Source organism: Bicyclus anynana, chromosome 12 (genome assembly GCF_947172395.1).
Source record: "Bicyclus anynana chromosome 12, ilBicAnyn1.1, whole genome shotgun sequence".
NCBI lineage: Eukaryota > Metazoa > Arthropoda > Insecta > Lepidoptera > Nymphalidae > Bicyclus > Bicyclus anynana.
The window spans coordinates 13,889,537-13,908,548 of NC_069094.1; the positions used below are offsets into that span (position 1 = coordinate 13,889,537).

At 37.8% G+C, this 19,012-nt stretch overlaps 2 protein-coding genes across 3 annotated transcripts in view; one reads left to right on the forward strand and one right to left on the reverse strand.

The window, feature by feature from the left end:
* The window catches only part of LOC112050630 (tachykinin-like peptides receptor 86C), an 86,373-nt gene that overhangs the window by 1,923 nt on the left and 65,438 nt on the right, over nt 1-19,012 (forward strand). For both annotated transcript variants that reach the window (XM_052884609.1, XM_052884610.1), the window contains exon 2: nt 5,387-5,755. In XM_052884609.1, coding sequence (XP_052740569.1) covers nt 5,657-5,755 — 99 coding nt within the window. In that variant the 5' untranslated portion in view covers nt 5,387-5,656. The remainder of the gene's footprint in view (nt 1-5,386; nt 5,756-19,012) is intronic.
* Nucleotides 11,212-12,277, reverse strand: LOC112043923 (uncharacterized). Its single transcript, XM_024079596.2, has 2 exons — nt 11,411-12,277; nt 11,212-11,311 (listed from the first exon to the last, which is right to left on the reverse strand). Exons 1-2 carry the CDS (start codon nt 12,066-12,068, stop codon nt 11,220-11,222), a joined length of 750 nt encoding a protein of 249 aa, XP_023935364.2. The 5' UTR covers nt 12,069-12,277; the 3' UTR covers nt 11,212-11,219.

Here is a 19,012-nt window from a genome sequence, read left to right on the forward strand (position 1 = left end):
AATATAAAAAACGGTTGTAAGACCTGTCGTGCTGTATGGATCAGAATGTAGGGCGGTGAAAGGGACGGATAGTAAACGAATACATGTGAATGAAATGTGCGTATGTTGAGATGCATGTGTGGTGTGACAAGAATAGATAAAATAAGGAATGAGTATATAAGATGAAGTCTGAAGGTGGCGCCAGTGACAGAAAAATTGAGGAGTAGAAAGTTAGCTTGGTATGGACATGTAATGTCATATTACTAAAAAAATGTTGAATGTGCAAGTGGAAGGACATAAGAGGAGAGGAAGGCCAAAGAAGAGATGGTTGGATTGTGTGAAAGAGGACATGTGTGTAAAAGGAGTGGATGATGAGTTGACGAGTAATAGAAACGAATGGAAAAGATTGACATATTTTTCCGACCCCACTTAAGTGGGATAAGGGTAAGGAGATGATGATTCTCACGGGAACGGGAACTACGCGGATGAAACCGCGCGCGTCGGCTAGTGATAAATAACGCAATGAAAGTTTTTAATACGTCTTGGTTTACGATGTAGGTAACTCATAAGAAATTCAATTTACAAAGTTAATAAAATGAAACTTACACACTCTGGCCACGCGATATTACGCCAATATGATAAACATTTGCTTAAATCATACACTACAGTTCGTTTCATGTAGGATGGTGCGGGTGACAGTTCTTTTCACTCTTGAAAGTTTGCCGCGATTCACTTTAATAGTACGTATTATGAACGCCATACAGGCAAATGTCACCGTACCCATGCTATCTGAAAAACACTTTATTCCAGCTAAGCTAGCAAATCCGTGATGAATTAATGAATGAATAGTGAGCCGTGATAGTGGATATATGACCTCTGCCTTCGATTCCGGAGGGTGAGGGTTCGAATCCGGCCCAGGGCATGCACGTCCAACTTTTCAGTTGTGTGCATTTTAAGAAAATAAATATCACGTGTCTCAAACGGTGAAGGAAAACATCGTGAGGAAACCTGCATACCAGAGAATTTTCTTAATTCTTTGCGTGTGTGAAGTCTGCCAATCCGCATTGGGCCAGCGTGGTAGTCTATTAGCCTAACCCCTCTCATTCTAAGAGGAGACTCGAGCTCAGCAGTGAGCCGAATATGGGTTGATAACGATAGCAAATCCGTATCGGAGCAGCGTCGTAGGTCCAAGCTGTATATCCACTCTCTTATACGGAATTCCTCTTTTCGCTGGCAGTAGTTGGGCGAATAGGCTGAAATTGATGACTAGGAAAACATGCAAAAAAAGATTTTTGCGGCGTATAAACGTGGTTTCCGTGTTTGAGGTCTTTGTAAAAAGCAATTTGAAATTCCTAGCAACATACTCGCGAAAAATACTGCCTGTTAAATGTTATTGGCATGGCAGTTTGTTGTAAAAAGTTTACCTTATAACGGCTGGACCGATATTAATGACATTTTTGTGTAGATGTTGATTTATCCGGTAGGTTTATTTTTTTTTATTCTCTATAGGTTAACCCTTGACAATCTAATCTACAATCTCATCTGACGGTAAGTTATGATGCAATCTTAGATGGAAGCGGACTAACTTGTTAGGAGGAGGATGAAAATCCACACCTCTTTCGGTTTCTACACGGCATCGTACCGGAACGCCAAATCGCTTGGTGGTAACTAGATATTAATGACATTTTTGTGTAGATGTCCCCATGTTTTATCAGGTAGGTTTTTTTTATTCTTTACAGGCTAGCCCTTGACAAACTAAAATCTCATCTGATGGTAAGTGATGATGCAATCTTAGATGGAAGCGGGCTAAATTGTTAAGAGGAAAACGCACCTAGCTGGCGAAGATTCTCAGGTAGAAAAAGATATATTGTAGGAGAGTATTAGTATATTACTTTACTATTGACTATTAAGGTCAATTCGAAAAGCCTTTTAAAAACTAAAATCTACTTCTTTTAACAAAACTTTTCAAGTCTTGAACTTTTACATTTCTAAACATTATTTCAAAACGTCTGGCTGAGTAAATTGTATTAACAACTGAAACTTTGTCCAACTACAGTTAGGACTAACAACTTTTACCTACGAATAACACCTCAGAATCCAAAGTTTTACATTATTAACTTAAAGACGATCTTTTGCGTATTTATAATAAGGCTAGTAGACGCCGCGTGGTTCCCGTTCCCATTGAAATTTGTAGATAAAATAAAATATAGGCTTCCTCGGTAAATGGGCTATCTAACTCTGGAAGAATTTTTCAAATTGGACCAGTAGTTCTTAAGATTAGCGCGTACAAACAAACTCTTTAGAATTATAATATTAGTATAGATTGAGCTAGTCAAAATAAGTTTATAAGCAAGTTGTACACTCTATTTACAAAGAATATAAGAATAATAAATAAATTAAAATAAATCATTGCACAATATATGTGTCGAACGCCTGTCTTATTGCTAAAACTCGTATGTTAGACAACCTAGCGGACGACTTAATTAAAAAAATAAAATAAAATGAAATACATACGTACAATAGTCCTTTGGCCCAGGAAAAAATATTTATTCATGACAAAACTACTCAAACTATGTGCTTGTGACATTCATGGCAAGTTGAACAAAATTATGAACGAAGCTGTAACTGTAGCCAGCTGACCATGGCGGTGATGTGTTTTCCTTCCAAGCCACATTTAAGACATCAGTGCGTCCGATACACTTACGATAACAAATGCCGGCTGATAATGGTCTGACAACGTTGCCACTTGAATTCCTTATCTTTCTATATCTAAACCTACTTCAAATAAACTAAAAGTGCGACAATAGCAACACCCTGCATATGAGTATGTGGTACGAAGTGTAACAAGTATGGTCATGAACACATAATAGAGTCCAGCAGAACAAGTGCTTGCGCCTTGCCACCGGAGCTCCAAGGTACGTCAGGAATGACGTCAGACACTAGGACGCCGTGGAAGAATTCGTCCGGAATCTAGCGCACCGTATGTTCGTGGGCGTCCTCTACCTTGCGACCTCCTCTTGGTGGCTGAACCTGCAGGCACAGACGCTTACGGCGATGAAGATGGCAACGAGATGGATGACGCACATACCAGACATGACACAGCCCCAGCGCAGGACAGCGAGTAATTGCAGTCCGCGCGGGGCACATTGATTGACATCCTCTACTACCCTTAGGCCGAAAGGGGCTGGAAGAACATGACCGGGGAAACGAGATCCCTCGCATAGCCTCGAGGCCCGTACACCCACCTGGATTTTTATCCGGGAGGAGATGACCTGCCTGCAGAATAGAGAATGAATGTTTATTTAATATGTGGTCATGAATAAGTATTTGTTCTTTGAACTTTGAATTTTGTTCTCAATGACTACGGAACGATGCAAATGCGAAAATATCTTAGCTTAGTAGCACCTGAAACGGAGTTAAAAGTTCGTAATGGACGCGGCGTAATTCCAACTGTATTTGAACGACGACGCGATGTTTAATTTGTGCTGAAATTACAAGGCGAAAGTTGTGCTTTGACACGTAACGGCACGGCTTCGAACGTACGAGGCATTACTTTAAACAAATAGGTCATCTAGGACTGTGGAAGAGAAAACTAACAAAAAGGGGAAAATACACGAGCTATTTTTATTAAAAGTGGACAGTCTAGCCTTTTCTAAAAGAACTACATGAAAGAACACTGGCTGAAAAACCTAAATTTTTATGATATTCTTACATGGCTTGAATAAATACCTCATCGGGCTAGCACCGCCTTTAAAGTGATCATCAGTTAGTACATAATATGATTTATAGAACTTAGAATGATATTATTTTTCGCTTTTTAATTTAGTCAGTATGTTTTATGTTTTTGAAGTCGGTTGAATTTTTAATAACCCGATACAACTACAAGGCCAGGTCTCCCTTCTTACGGGATATGGAACCCAACATGATGCGCCATTGCGGGTTGGACAGTCGAGTCCACTTGTTTATTGTTGCGAGTTTCCAGAGTACCGGTGGTATTTCATCATCATCCTTTACAGACGATGGACGTCCATTGCTGGACCATAGGCTTCTTGCATGGACTTTTAAACATAGCCAAACAAAACAAAACGGTTTTTGGCTAAACCACTTAATTTATTTGGATGAAATTTGGTAAGGAAATATAAATTAAAGAAAAGGAAAAGAAGAAAAGGAAGGAAAAAATTAAGGAAACATAAATTGGAATTTGGAGAGCAAAGCATAGGGTGGCATAGGCTACTTTTCAAATACAATTTCACGCGAACGGAGTCGTAGCGTCCACTAGTTTTATACATTAGAGTCCAGAGAAACAAAGTCCCTCATGGGTAGTAAAAAAAATAACATCAAGTTGAATAGTAATATTATCTTGTGAGGGTTTCGGAACAATATTACCTATAAGTACCCATGTAACAGGGCCCAGAAATATTATGACGACTAGCAAAATGCCACATAAAAAAAGGTCTTTTAAGACCTTTTCTCCTTTGATTGGTTTCCGGATATAACTGCCTGAAAGCCTTCCTCGATATTCGCTTTTTTGTTGGTCATATATTTTTACTCTTAGTCAGGCTTTGAATAAGGTAATAACATTTTGCGTATAGAGCCTCTTGCTTTTTTCAAGTCGGGACTTACATATCACCAGGTTTCATGGTTCCTGGTTGCTGGTTCCATGGTTCTATTGGTCCAGAAATTACTCCATACAACCTCACATACTTTGTCTCTATAGATAAATACTAACAGAACCCATAAAATACCCGCGCCGTTTCCGTTCCCATAGGAATAAGGGGATAATATATAGCCCATATAAATAATTTTATTTTTTTATTTCTATAGCCCATAGCACTCAGGGATAGTTTAGCTTCCAAACAGTGAAAGAATTTTTCAAATCGAAATTTCAATGAAAACAAACAAACAATTATCATCATCATTATCAATCAATACTCGGATCCCCTTCGGAGGACTGAGCTCGGGTCCCCTTTCAGAAAGAGAGGGTTTAGGCCAATAGTCCACCACGCTGGCCCAATGCGGATTTTTAGACTTCACACACACACAGAGATTAAGAAAATTCTCTGGTATGCAGGTTTCCTCCCGATGTTTTTGCTTCACCGTTTGAGACACGTGATATTTAATTTCTTAAAATGCACACAACTGAAAAGTTGGAGGTGCATGCCACGGACCGGATTCGAACCCACACCTTCCGGAATCGGAGGCAGAAGTCATATTCTCTTAAACAAACAAACAAACTATCAAGTCTTTTCTCTTTATAATATTAATATAGAAGTATGTATAATTAGATAGATATAATACTAAATTGACCCGAACAGGCCGACCTAAGTATAAAACCAAATACAATCAAATACGCATTTAGGCATTCAATAGAGATGACGATTTAATTAAAGTTTTATTTTTGTTTCAGGTGCAAAGGCTGAACATTTGAAAATACGAAATTACCGTTTCTAAGATTACAAGAACATTAACAACTAACATTTGTAAACATTTTATGTCAAAGTGAAGTTATTTTAAAGATATTAAGTGTCGTGTAAACTTAATCTTCTTATTCGAAACGTTCTTGATTTCTAATATATTTCTCGAGTGTCAACTTAATGAAATGTTATGAGATTTTTGTGGAATTTCTGTGAACTTGCCGGCGCGGTATTAAAGTGGTTTCAATAACAATGGAGTGTATATGGACACAATGGATTCCATGTCCAACATAACTTTGCTGAGGAAAAAGTTTTACGCGTCCAATAGCTTCAAGAACATGACTAACATGAGTGATGTTGAGGTAAGTGCTCATAATGGATTTATTATTTTTTAGCAGACTCAGAAGTGATTACAAAAATAAGAAAATTAATGTCATTTGTCAGGACAACTTAATTAACAAATCAAACTGTAAGCAAAATAAGACCCTAGAATGGCAGAGAATGACCTTGAGTGAAGTCACGCACTTGTGAACGTTGTGTGTTAGTTAAAGGTACCTTATAGGACTGTTAACAAACACTCCCCTTTTCCACTCAAGTCACTCTCCCCGCCTATTCCAAGTATCCCAGAATTACACATCAAGAGATGTGGACGGCTCGAACGCCACGAGCACTCTGAAGCCGTCCGTACCGCAAGTCGTTGCAACACAGCGATAACATATTATTTTCGTTTTTTTTAAAGAAATTTGTATATATTTTTTAATATCACTGTTCCCATTCCCCTCGTACTAGTCGGCAAAGACTGTATTAGGAGTGGGTACGACAATAGATTAACGGGGCGGGGATCGAACCACCACCCCGCCGTGATGAGTCCGACCGCTCTAACCGTTGACCTATTGAGCCTTTAGACTGCTCTGTAGCTAGACAATCATCATTTTAGGAAGGCTTTTTTATTCTATAAAAGTTAGCACTTAACTACAATCTCACCTGATGATAAGTGATGATGCAGTCTAAGATGGAAGCGGGCTAATTTATTAGGAGTAGGATGAAAATCCACACCCCTTTCGATTTCTACACGACATCATACCAGAATGCTAAAGAGCTTGGCGGTACGTCTTGGCGGCAGCGTGGTAATTAGCCACGGCCAAAGCCTCCCACCAGCCAGACCTGGAACAATTAAGAAAACCTCAACCGACGCAGCTGGGGATCGAACCTAGGACCACCTAGGACCTCCGTCTTGTAAATCCACCACGCATACCACTGCGCCACGGAGGTCGTCAAAAAGGGTCTGTCGTAGACACTCATCATTTTAAGAAGGCTTTTTTTATTTTATAACAGTTAGCACTTGACTACAATCCCACCTGATGGTAAATGATGATGCAATCTAAGATGGAACTGGCTTACTTTTTAGAAGGAGGATGAAAATCCACAGCCCTTCCGGTTTTTACACATCGTACCGGAACGCTAAATCGCTTGAAGATGTTTTTATCCAGTAACAAGACACGACCTAGGATTTGAACACAGGGCCTCGTGATCTGCAACCACATAAGCTATTGCTTGGCAAATTCGTATCACTCCCGATGGTCCGTGCAGGTCGGGAGGGGGGTAGCGACGCCCCACTCGCACGACTTCATACCTGCGCAGTCCTTCCCTCTGCCCCGTGCGCTCGACTTGACATCCGCGGAGTCCTTTCCCCCCGTCACCCGCATACCATGGGAGTGTCATCAACGGACATGCCAAGCTATAATCTCTGAATCAACGAGTAAAAGTAGAAAGACTAATTATCATAAAGTTAGCGTGAAACTTGGTTTCGCGTCACCGAGTCGAGCCCTACTTTACTCCTCAACAAAAACATGCCTTAAGAAATTTTAACTTCGCGAAACTCTGCCGTCATAATTAATGTAACAGTCATCATAATGCCATTAATTACACTGACAACCATGACATGGTAAAAGAAATTTCGAAATTGGTCCAGTAGTTTCGAAGCGTATTCGTAACAAACAAACAACCAAATCTTTCTCTTTATAATAAGTTTAGATACTTCCGGTGGTCATTTGTCAAATGTCATTCATGATTCATGAAAAATTGACAGCAAACGTTAAAACATCATCATTACTCGAATTATTTATACATTTCATAATTTTGCACCATTTCCTTTGTCATTTTATTCAATTACCAGCGGACGCCCGCAACTTCGTCCGCGTGAAACTTGATGTAAACTTTCAACTACCCCTACCCTACTTTACCATACCCCTGCCCTACCCTACCGTACCCTATCCCGCCCCTACCGTACCCCTACCGTACCCCTACCCTACCCCTACCGTACCCATACCCCGAAATGAGAAAATCCGCAGAAAAACCAAAGTCACCGACATAGCTTAACAAATCGTGAAGCTGAAGTGGCAATGGGCGGGGCATATTGTTCGAAGAGCCGATAGACGTTGGAGTCTCCAGGTGCCCCCGCACTAGAAAACGCAGTGTTGGTCGACTTTACCAAGTGGACTGACGACATCAAGCGAGTCGCAGGGATTTGCTGGATGCAGGCGGCTCAGGATCGTAATGTTCGGAAGTCCCTACAAAAGACCTATGTCCTGCAGTGGACGTCCATCGGCTGATATGATGATGATGGGTGATGATGATGTACTTACCTATGATAGGAATGCTCCTACAATTAGACATTACCATTGCAGCTTAGAGTGGCACAAGCAGCTATACGTTGTGTTAAAACATACATACAGCCGAACGTAGAACCTCCTCCTTTTTGGAAGTCGGTTTAAAAAATTCTTACTCTTAGACGAGCACTAGAGGCGTATCCCGGAGCCTACCAAAATGCGCTGAGGGTGGCCTCCTAAGGGGTTTTAGTGGTAAGTTGGGACTTACTACTAAAATCCCCTCGGTGGCCGACAAGATCGGTTATGTGGGCATAACTCGTCTTGTCCCCCAGTAAGTTGGATATATCACAAAGAGATACAAAAAAGTAAGTAGTAGTAAGTATGAAGCCTTCACAAATGAGGTCTGACCACCAAGAGAAAAATTATTTAGTTTACCGAAAGAAACGAAAACCGTTGTTGAATTTTAATTTAAAATTTACATGTGCTCGTTTTAAATAATGTACGTTTGGTCACATTACTTTTCAGTTCACCTCGGCCTAAAAAATGTATGAAACGTAAACATACGGTGAAGTTAACCAAGTATTTTTTAAGCGAATAGGTTTCATTTTTAGGGTTTTGTACTTCAAAGGGCAAAAAAGGCTCGCATGAGTCAATATTTGGCAAAATACTATGAAACGAGTAAAAGTTAAGTAGTTTATAAAAGAAACAATCAGAAAAATCTATTTGAGAAGGCAAAGTCATGTTTATTTTACTTTTTTACAAGAATATGGGTATAACGATGTTTAATTTTAGTTTCTGTCTACTTTTTAAATGTTGGATATAGAAGGCAATGATGTTAAATACAGTTAGATGTGTTACTAGCGCATGAAAAATGAGGCGCTCAAAAGAGGAAATTTATACACAACTCAATGTTAGTTGTGTTCATCAACGAACGTTATTTAAACAAATAATACCTAAATATCGTCTACAAAGTCGAGTTGTGTGTTCAGGAAGTGTAAAAACTATATATACATAAATATATAATGGAATTAAAGACAAAATTATGCATGTGTGCGCTCAGTGTTGTAGCCTATGATTCGGATCACTTTTTGTGGCGATTTTGTAGGGACGTAACCGATACATATTATAAAACTAGCTGACGCCGCGCGGTTACACTCGCGTGGTTCCCATTCCCGTAGGAATACGGGGATAATATATAGCCTATAGCCTTCCTCGATAAATGGGCTATCTAACACTGAAAGATTTTTTCAAATCGGACCAGTAGTTCCTGAGATTAGCGCGTTCAATCAAACAAACAAACTCTTCAGCTTTATAATATTCGTATCATCATATCATAATATATCATTGATAGAAGGTAATAAACTTTACTCTAAAGTTTTTGTTTGGATGTTTCTGAGAGTGGTAGGAATAGGAACAGCAGGGCACTTGTAGGTTGGATAGAAAGTGCTCCTGGGTAGGGATATGGACCACATACAGGTAAATACTATGAAAATGAATTACTGTGACTTGTATGTGAATTATAAAGCTCCTTTTTTAATTCTTTACAAGTTAGCCCTTGACTACAATCTCACCTGATAATAAGTGATGATGCAATCTACGATGGAAGCGGGCTAACTTGTTAGGAGGAGAATGACACACTCCTTTCGGTTTCTACACGACATCGTACCGGAACGCTATATCGCTTGGCGGTACGTCTCTGTCGGTAGGGTGGTAACTAGCCACGGCCGAAGCCTCCCACCAGCCAAATAATTGACCTGCTAGAAGTATAAAATAAAACTTGCTTGTTCGTCTCATCTAGCTTAGACGCACGTTATAGTAATACAATTTATTACTTCACTTCTTCTTTAACTAAGCGAAACTAGTTCTATTCTCTTCTGGGAATAGTTTGAAAACTAATAAAACTTTTATTTCATAAAGAACATTGTACAATGCACATGAGAAATTAAACTTTATTTAACTTCTTGTGAACTGTTTTCAGTGGATCTTGTGGCTGTTAAATTGTATAACTATTAACTATTTTTTTTTTTTTTTAATTTTTTATATATATAATTACATATATAATGCTCTTTCTTCGCAAGTTCTCTCGTCAGGGGTTGCCTGGTAGAGATTACTTATAGTAATAAGGCCGCTATTGCATGCTAAGTTTAATTTATGTTTTTAATGTTTCAATTTATAATTGTATTTTTGTGTGCAATAAAGTATTTCTTCTTCTTCTTCTAAGCAACAGTAAAAAAAACAGTTGGTTAGTAACAACTTTAAATACTTAACTTTTGACGGCCTCCGTGGCGCAGGGGTATGCGCGGTGGATTTACAAGACGGAGGTCCTGGGTTCTATCCCCGGCTAAGCCGATTGAAGTTTTCTTAATTGGTCCAGGTCTGGCTGGTGGGAGGCTTCGGCCGTGGCTAGTTACCACCCTACCGATAAAGACGTACTGCCAAGCGATTTAGCGTGTTCCGGTACGATGTCGTGTAGAATCTGAAAGGAGCGTGAATTTCAACCTACTCCTAACAAGTTATCCCGCTTCCATCTTAGATTGCATCGTCACTTGCTATCAGGTGAGATTGTAGTTAAGGGCTAACCTGTAGAGAATAAAAAAAACAAATAACCTAGTAGCCCAAGAGCCCACGACAGCCAGACCTTCGTTATTTTATAAAAGTTGAAAGTTTCTCTGTAGATGTCTCCTATACAGGTAAGAACGACCAGCGACTATAAAGTTTGGGTTGTGGTTACTTGGGCAGGTAACAGGTAGTAAAGGTGTATAAAATAGTACTTGAAATTCGTTAAAGTATAAAGCTCAATTTTTTAATATTTCCTTCGGGATAACTTTAAAAATCTCGTCATCCATTGCCGGACACTTATGCCAGTTGCTACCCCCTGCCAGACACCCCTAAGCTTTAATAAATTATAATTATACTTTCGTTATAGTATAAAAGCTAAATTTTATATATGTTACTTGGGGACTTATAAAAAGATGTTACCTCAATAGCCGGACAGTTTTCGTGGTTTTTACATCTTGCCAGACACATCGAAAGTCCACTATAGATGCAAGCGCGAATGCTTAGTCGATTACTATTTTTTAAGATATCTAATAAAAAATAATTTTATTACGTTCATAGCCATGTTATATAAAGTAAAAAATGTTTGTTTAATATCATAAAAATATAAAAAAAAAGTATAATTACAAGTAAAAAAAGATAATTAAGCTTATTTATTAATTTAAACATTGTCGTCGATGTTTTCATTTTCTTCATCACTACTACTCCAGTCGATGGCAGAATCGTCCTCAACATCACCTTCTTCTTCAGTGTCTGAAAAAAAAAATAAGCAAGTTCAAAAATTAAGCAAGTTTATACAATTATAAATAATTCAAAAATTATGTATCATAATTTGTCATAATAATTTTATACCTGATTGAGTTTTGAGTGAATCACTAACATAACTCGGCAGTTGATCCCCTTCAAACCATTTGAACTGGTATTTGTCATCTTTTAATACCCAGCCATTATTTTCTGGTTGATATGTGGTTGGATTTTTTAAATGAGCATTATTCCAAATTGTACATATATAATTTGCTCGCAGAAATTGCTGCAGTAGTTCGCAAGGTGGTAGGTTGCTAGCGTCAAAATTTCGCAACTTCTTTCGGTCAAAAGCTTCGTTTACATCGGAGACTGTGTACGAGTCGATGAACATTTGAAGTCTAGCGGCATCAACATCAATTACATTAGGGACATTATAGACATTGCATATAAATCTCTGAATAATATAAAAGATATTTTGTTGATGATTTAAATTTTTAATTAATTCGTTGTTGCCGAAGTTCTTGAAAGCTTCCTGGTACTCTGGATCTTTTTTTAATATCTTATACGGTTTTAATTTTCCTTTTCTGAAGAGCGCAGGATTAAAATCACAACCTGTGATGGCATGAAATCCAGGTAAGCTCTGACAAGTTAACAGTCCCAACTCTGCATGTATTTTGGTTAGGTCCACATACCTTAAATTATTTCTAGTGCCTGTAAGCATCCAAACAACCGAATCACTTTTAAGGTGATGCATGTTACCAAGCATTATAGCCGCAATATCGGTATCAGCACTTCTTATTACTATTTCTGCTGGATAGTTGATGTTACATGCATGATATACTATCTTTGTATCTGCTTCCTCGTGTGCTGGGCATGACAACTCTTCATCAATCCTTGAGACAACTTTGTTGCAATTATCAACAGTAAAAGAATGACACTTTCTGAAATTGATGTATATTGTTTTGTTGCCAATAAATGGCACCATTTCATCAGTAGCCCAATGTGAAATAAAAAAATCAACTAAAGCTTCTTTGAAATTTAAATTTTTCAACTCATCTATGGATGGTGCGCAGTAAAAGAACGCACTCGACTAAGCGCTCTATCTCACTCGCACCTACTTGAAGTTGTTACCCCGCGCTCGCACCTATAATGGACTTTCGATGTGTCTGGCAAGATGTAAAAACCACGAAAACTGTCCGGCTATTGAGGTAACATCTTTTTATAAGTCCCCAAGTAACATATATAAAATTTAGCTTTTATACTATAACGAAAGTATAATTATAATTTATTAAAGTTTAGGGGTGTCTGGCAGGGGGTAGCAACTGGCATAAGTGTCCGGCAATGGATGACGAGATTTTTAAAGTTATCCCGAAGGAAATATTAAAAAATTGAGCTTTATACTTTAACGAATTTCAAGTACTATTTTATACACCTTTACTACCTGTTACCTGCCCAAGTAACCACAACCCAAACTTTATAGTCGCTGGTCGTTCTTACCTGTATAGGAGACATCTACAGAGAAACTTTCAACTTTTATAAAATAACGAAGGTCTGGCTGTCGTGGGCTCTTGCTCTAAGTTATTGGTACAAGATGGGAGGAGGGTAGTTTATCAAAAGTTGTTACTAACGAAATGTTTTTTTACTGTTAATTAATTAATAGTTATACAACTTAACAGCCACAATGTCCTACGAATTGCGTGGTACATTATCTCGTTACGACGCTCAGAAATTTTCATTTCCTGGTAACTCAGTTACGAGTAACAGCCAAAATCAAGAATTTTCGTAAAAAAATAGTTGAGATGAAGCTACTCACGAAAAGTAAACTTGTTGTAAAAATGTCAAAGGATCCCTGACTATAATTAATATAATTAATTAAGTTAAGTTATTAAGTAATTAAAAAACAATTTTCCACCCATTTGAATTTTCTCATGAAATTGAGTGTTCAACTAGATTCCTACTGTTTATTTTCTAAAAACTTCATAATAGTAATAAATAATTGGTTGATAGGGTTGAATGTGGGTGTAGCAGACAGAATTCACTAGAAGAGGCCGTGTTGTGTAACTAAGCCTATTTGAAATAGCAAATTTTGTATTTGTATTTGAAATATATTCTGTTGGCTTTATGTAACTGCTGCGGTAGCTCAGTAGGTAGTTAGCCTATGCGGCCTAAGATCGTGAGGTTGTGGGTCAGATTATGATAGATTGAGGTTTTTCTTAAAAAAAATCTTAATTGTTACACACACACACAATTAAGCTGTCATTGGTAATTGTCATTGTCATTAGTAATTCTCTTAAGGGCAATTGGATTCGTATTCATAATAAACTGCCACAGAAAACCACAGGCATGTCTCTCAATAAGTTCAAAGTTTTTATTAAACGCAAGCTTATAAAAAAGTCGTTATAGTGTTAATTAACAAATATAGAAACGATCAATAAGCTTAGAAATTAAATGTATTACATGACTGGCTATTTATACAACTAATGTTAAATGATGATAAACTAAAAAAGAAAAAACCTGGTTGAGTTTGTTGTGGGCTCTTCACGGACCAAGGCGCTTTGAAATCCTCGTAAAAAATTCAAGTTTTCGACTAATTATTGTCACCAATAACTTATAATATTGATACCTGACCTTTTTAAAGTGTTTGTATACTAACCCAAATTGAAATAAATGAATATCGACTATTGACTATTGCTGGTCACTATGTGTAAAACCTTCTTATATTTACTTGTTATAGAAACAAATAAACAAACTAAGTTTTATCAACATTGTATTAGACTGGTGGGTTTTGACTCCAAATCCTCTCCAGATTCATGATCATTATAGTCAGCCGATAGAAGTCCACTGCTAGATATAGTCCTCTTGCATGGATCTCCAAGCACAATCTCGAGCATCCAGCGGCTTCCTGCAATCTGCTTGATGTCCTCAGTCCACCTATTGAAGGGTCGACCAACTGTGCTTTCCGATGCGGGGTCACTATTCCAGCTCCTTGGGACCCCAACGTCTATCGGCTCTTCAAACTATGTGGCCTGCCCGTTGCCACTTCAGCTTCGCGACTCGCTGAGCTATGTCAGTGACTTTGGTTCGTCTGCGGATCTCCTAATTTCTGATTCGATCACGCAGAGAAACTCCAAGCATAGCTCGCTCCATCGCCCGCTTTGAACCTTCTAATAAGGCCCATAGTTAGCAACCAAGTCTCGGATCACTAGGTAATCACTGGTACACACACTGTTTCAAGCCTTTCGTCTTCAGGCACTGAGGAATTTCGGACGAAAAGATGTCGCGGAGTTTCTCGAACGAGTTTCTAAATGTTAATAATATTCTTCTTTTTATTTATTTATTTGTAACTAACAGCGTTTAACAAAATATGTACAAAAAATATAAAATAAACAATAATAAGGCCACATACAGTTACAAAGAAAGTTACAATATAAAGTAGGTATAACAAGTGAAAATGAAAAATAATTTTTAAAAGAAATGATGGTGAATAAAAAAAATATTATTAAGTTAATCACATATAGGAAAAATAGTACAAAATTTAATTAAAAATTTATTTAAAAATTCGCAAGTTGAATGTAAGTGAATGGGCGTAAGTGTGTGTGTGTGTAAGTCGGTGTGTGCGTGTATCTAAGAGCATGAGAAAGAGGATGGACGTGTGAGTAAGTGTGAGAATTGGTGCATAAATTAGTTAAGTTTATTGAGTTTGGTATGTGTTTTTCTGAATGCGTTTGTTCGTTGAGATGTTATTGTCTTCGGTGAAAAGTGATAATTTCTTTTTTTAACTGTGCTTTAGATAAATAAAAAAGATCTAAATGGGAGTAAATCTTATTATATTTTCGAGATAGCCGTACTAAAATTGCGTTTTGGCCATAGTTGGAGTTTGATTTAGGAGCAACTAGTAAGCTAGTGTGCCGGGGCCTAAATGACGAAGCATGTAACGAGAGAGCTGACAGTAAGCTAGGACAGTCAATACGGCCAGTCAAGATAGCTTGCAACAGAAGTATGTCACTCTGATTTCTTCTTTGCTCCAGGGTGTCTATTTTATAGTGCGCACAAGCTTCTTCATAATTGTTAAATCGCCTGTATTTGAACTAACTCCAGCCTTTTACTTTTCTTTTTTACTTTTCTTGTTTTTAATTTATGGAAGTATGCAATACATTTATATAAATAATTCAATTAAAGTAATAAACATGAATAAAATCTTGCGTGCCGGAAACCATAGATTTCCTTGGAACAAATCAACGAAACGACCGGCTCTATAAAGAAAATTGTCGTCGTAATATTCCGTCGCGGGTTTTGTGTTCAGTCACAAACATTTGCTTAATGCCACAGATTGTTTTTATAAATGTTCCAATTGTTCCACTACTTTTCTTTGTTATAGGTTTTATTGTTTATTAGAAACTAGCGGACGCCCGCCCGCGTGAAATTTAGTTTTACACGAATCCCTCGGGAACCATGAATTTTCTGGGATGAAAAGTAGCCTACGTGGTAATCCAGAGTAAAATCTATTTCCATTCCAAATTTCAGCCAAATCGGTTCAGTAATTGGGGCTGTAAAGAGTAACAAACATCTATACAAACTTTCGCGTTTACAATATTAGTAGGATAGGACTAGCAGACACCCGTGGTTTAAGCTACGTAGTTCCTGTTCACGTAGACAAAGATACATCCTTGCCTTTGACATTCACAAATAACGTGGCTTTCTATTGGTGAAAGAATTTAAAAAATCGGTTTAGTACATACAGAGATTGCCCCAAAAACTATAATATACTTCTTAGCATAGACTAAGCGTTAGCTTTTACCGTTTTCTATTCTGTGGACTAGTTAGTAGCGACGTATAACCAAGTGACAAGGTAATTCGCCCGAACTGAACTGTACCTACAAAACCTTAACCCATACTAGCTGATCCGGCAAACATTGTTCCAGGATATATTTTCTTTCGCATAAAAATATAGGGTATATATAGGTATGGATGTAGGTGGACCATTCTTGTACTCGAGCCGTAATGACCAAAAAAAATCAATAAAATCTAACAAGCCGTGCAAAAATAACAGTAGAATTCATAGACGTTCCAGGGCACCCCTAGGTGATTAGTCAAATTCTCAAACAAATAGAGATTAAATTCGACACTCAGCGGCTGAATGATCCCCTGAGGCTACCCCTACTATGAATTCCACTGTTAGTCTGTCAAACGTTCTTTTTCGTGACTAAACTACTAAACACGATAATTTAAATTCCTAAAATGATATAAAATTCTAAGCCTGCCACTAATCATAAAATCGTGTACAAAAATAACCTAGTACTTTCCGAGTAAAATGGCGGTGACATTGAAATAACCTCGTAAGTTGTCTAGTCTATCTATTTTTATTTTTATACCTTTGAATATTTTTGGCTTTGAAATTACAAATAACCGATTCTAGAAAGTAATTACTAGTCATTATATAAACATTGAGAGACGTAACAGTGACTTCGATTCAGAGGGCGTAGGTTCGAATCCCGTCCAGGCCATGCACCTCCAAATTTTCAGTTATGTGCATTAAAAATAAATAAATATCACGTATCTCAAACGATGAAGGAAAAACATTGTGAGGAAACCTGCATACATGAGATTTTTCTTAAATCTCTGCGTGTGTGAATGCGCATTTGGCCAGCGTGGTGGACTAAGGCTTAGCCCCTCTCATTCTGAAAGGAGACTTGTGCTCAACAGTGAGCCGATTATGGGTTGTCATAATAATAATAATAATCGTTTATTTGCAAGAATCATTGTTCTTTACAACATTCAACTAAATTAATAGTGTGCAAATATTATAAAAGGTGAAAAAGATAAATACAATCAGTCGTCGTCATCAACCCATATTCGGCTCACTGCTGAGCTCGAGTCTCCTCTCAGAATGAGAGGGGTTAGGCCGATAGTCCACCACGCTGGCCCAATGCGCATTCACACACGCAGAGATTTAAGAAAAATCTCATGTATGCAGGTTTCCTCACAATGTTTTTCCTTCATCGTTTGAGATACGTGATATTTAATTTATTTTAATGCACATAACTGAAAAATTGGAAGTGCATGGCCTGGACGGGTTTCGAACCTACGCCCTCTGAATCGAAGGCAGGTCAGTCACTGTTACGTCTCTCAATGTTTATATAATGACTAGAAATTACTTTCTAGAATCGGTTATTTGTAATTTGAAAGCCAAAAATATCCAAAGGTACAAAAATAAAAATAGATAGACTAGACAACTTACGAGGTTATTTCAGTGTCACCGCCATTTTACTCGGAAACTTCAAAGTTTGACTTCATAAACTCTTGAATTTCTTTGCACAAATTTTCGGAACTGTAACATTCGTAAATAAACTTTCCAAACAAAATAGCCTCTATTAAGGGATGAACCTTCCCTTTTTATTTTAGAAACAAAAAGTAGCCTATGTCCTTTTTCAAAGTCCCATTAATCAATGTACCAAAATTTATCTATATTGATATACTTAGGTTTTTAAAAGTTAAAAAAGGGTTTTAAAAGTTAGTTTTAAAAGTTACTTTCATGGTAATAAGTACATTGATAAATATAATAATTATTTCGTGATTAATACATTAATCACGAAATAATAGTAAGTAACTTTTAAAATGACCGACTTTCATGATAAATCCATCGTACCAAAATATGTCAAGGGTAGTTAGGTTTTAGTGGTAAGGCCCACATACCCCGTCTTCCCAGTAAGTCGGGTATCTCAGATAGGGATTTCGTCACCTTAATGGCTCCAGGAAGAACGGTGTCCTCAAGAACACAGAAGCTGAGTGAAGACCCTTTTAGGAACACATAATACTAGTTGTAATGTATTTTATTTAATTATTTTTTTTATTGAACTACGAACTGTGCGTGTTGCAAGTGATGGTGGACCTATGGTTCCGAGACTAGGTCGCTAACTATGGGCCACTTAGGAACGATCAGAGTCACACAGTGGGCGATGGAACGAGCTATGTTAGGAGTAACACTGCGTGATCAAATCAGAAATGCCTTCGCCAGATCCGCAGAAGAACCAAAGTCACCGACATAGGACAACGAGTTGTGAAGCTGAAGTGGCAATGGGCGGGGCACATAGCTCGAAGAGCCGGTGGACGTTGGGGTCCCAAAGTTCTGGAATTAGTATCGTGATGTTTGGAAGTCCCTACAAAAGGCCTATGTCCTGCAGTGGACGTCCATCGGCTGATGTGATGATGATGATTGTTTTTATTGTTTCTCTTTCCTTTGTGTGATGTCTATTCGGAATAAACTTTTCTTTCTTTCTTTCTTTTTTTTGCTATATTTGCTTCTTAACGAAGAATATTTATTTCAAGCTTAACATCTATCTTTATTTCCACACAGAAGGGGTTGAACATATTTGTCAATTAGAACAAACCAAGTTTGCACTAACATTTCCCTTCTAACACTTGATTTTGTTGGCAAGAATCCAACGATAAAAGTTCTTGTCGTGGCAGCGTTTTTGTTTGTATTGTAGCAATAACAATGTATCGTCCTTCCTTATGTTTTTACTCCGTTCGTATATCTCGTAGCTTTATGTGACAAGTGCTTATTAGAACTGTTAGTTTGTTTTTACTCGGATGCGTGGATAATATTCTGTATTTCTTAGTGTTATCCGGTGAAATCTGGCAAGCATAAAGGATTCAGATGCAGAATTCCTTGTATTATTAGTACTAACTGACGCTGCCCGGTTTCACCCG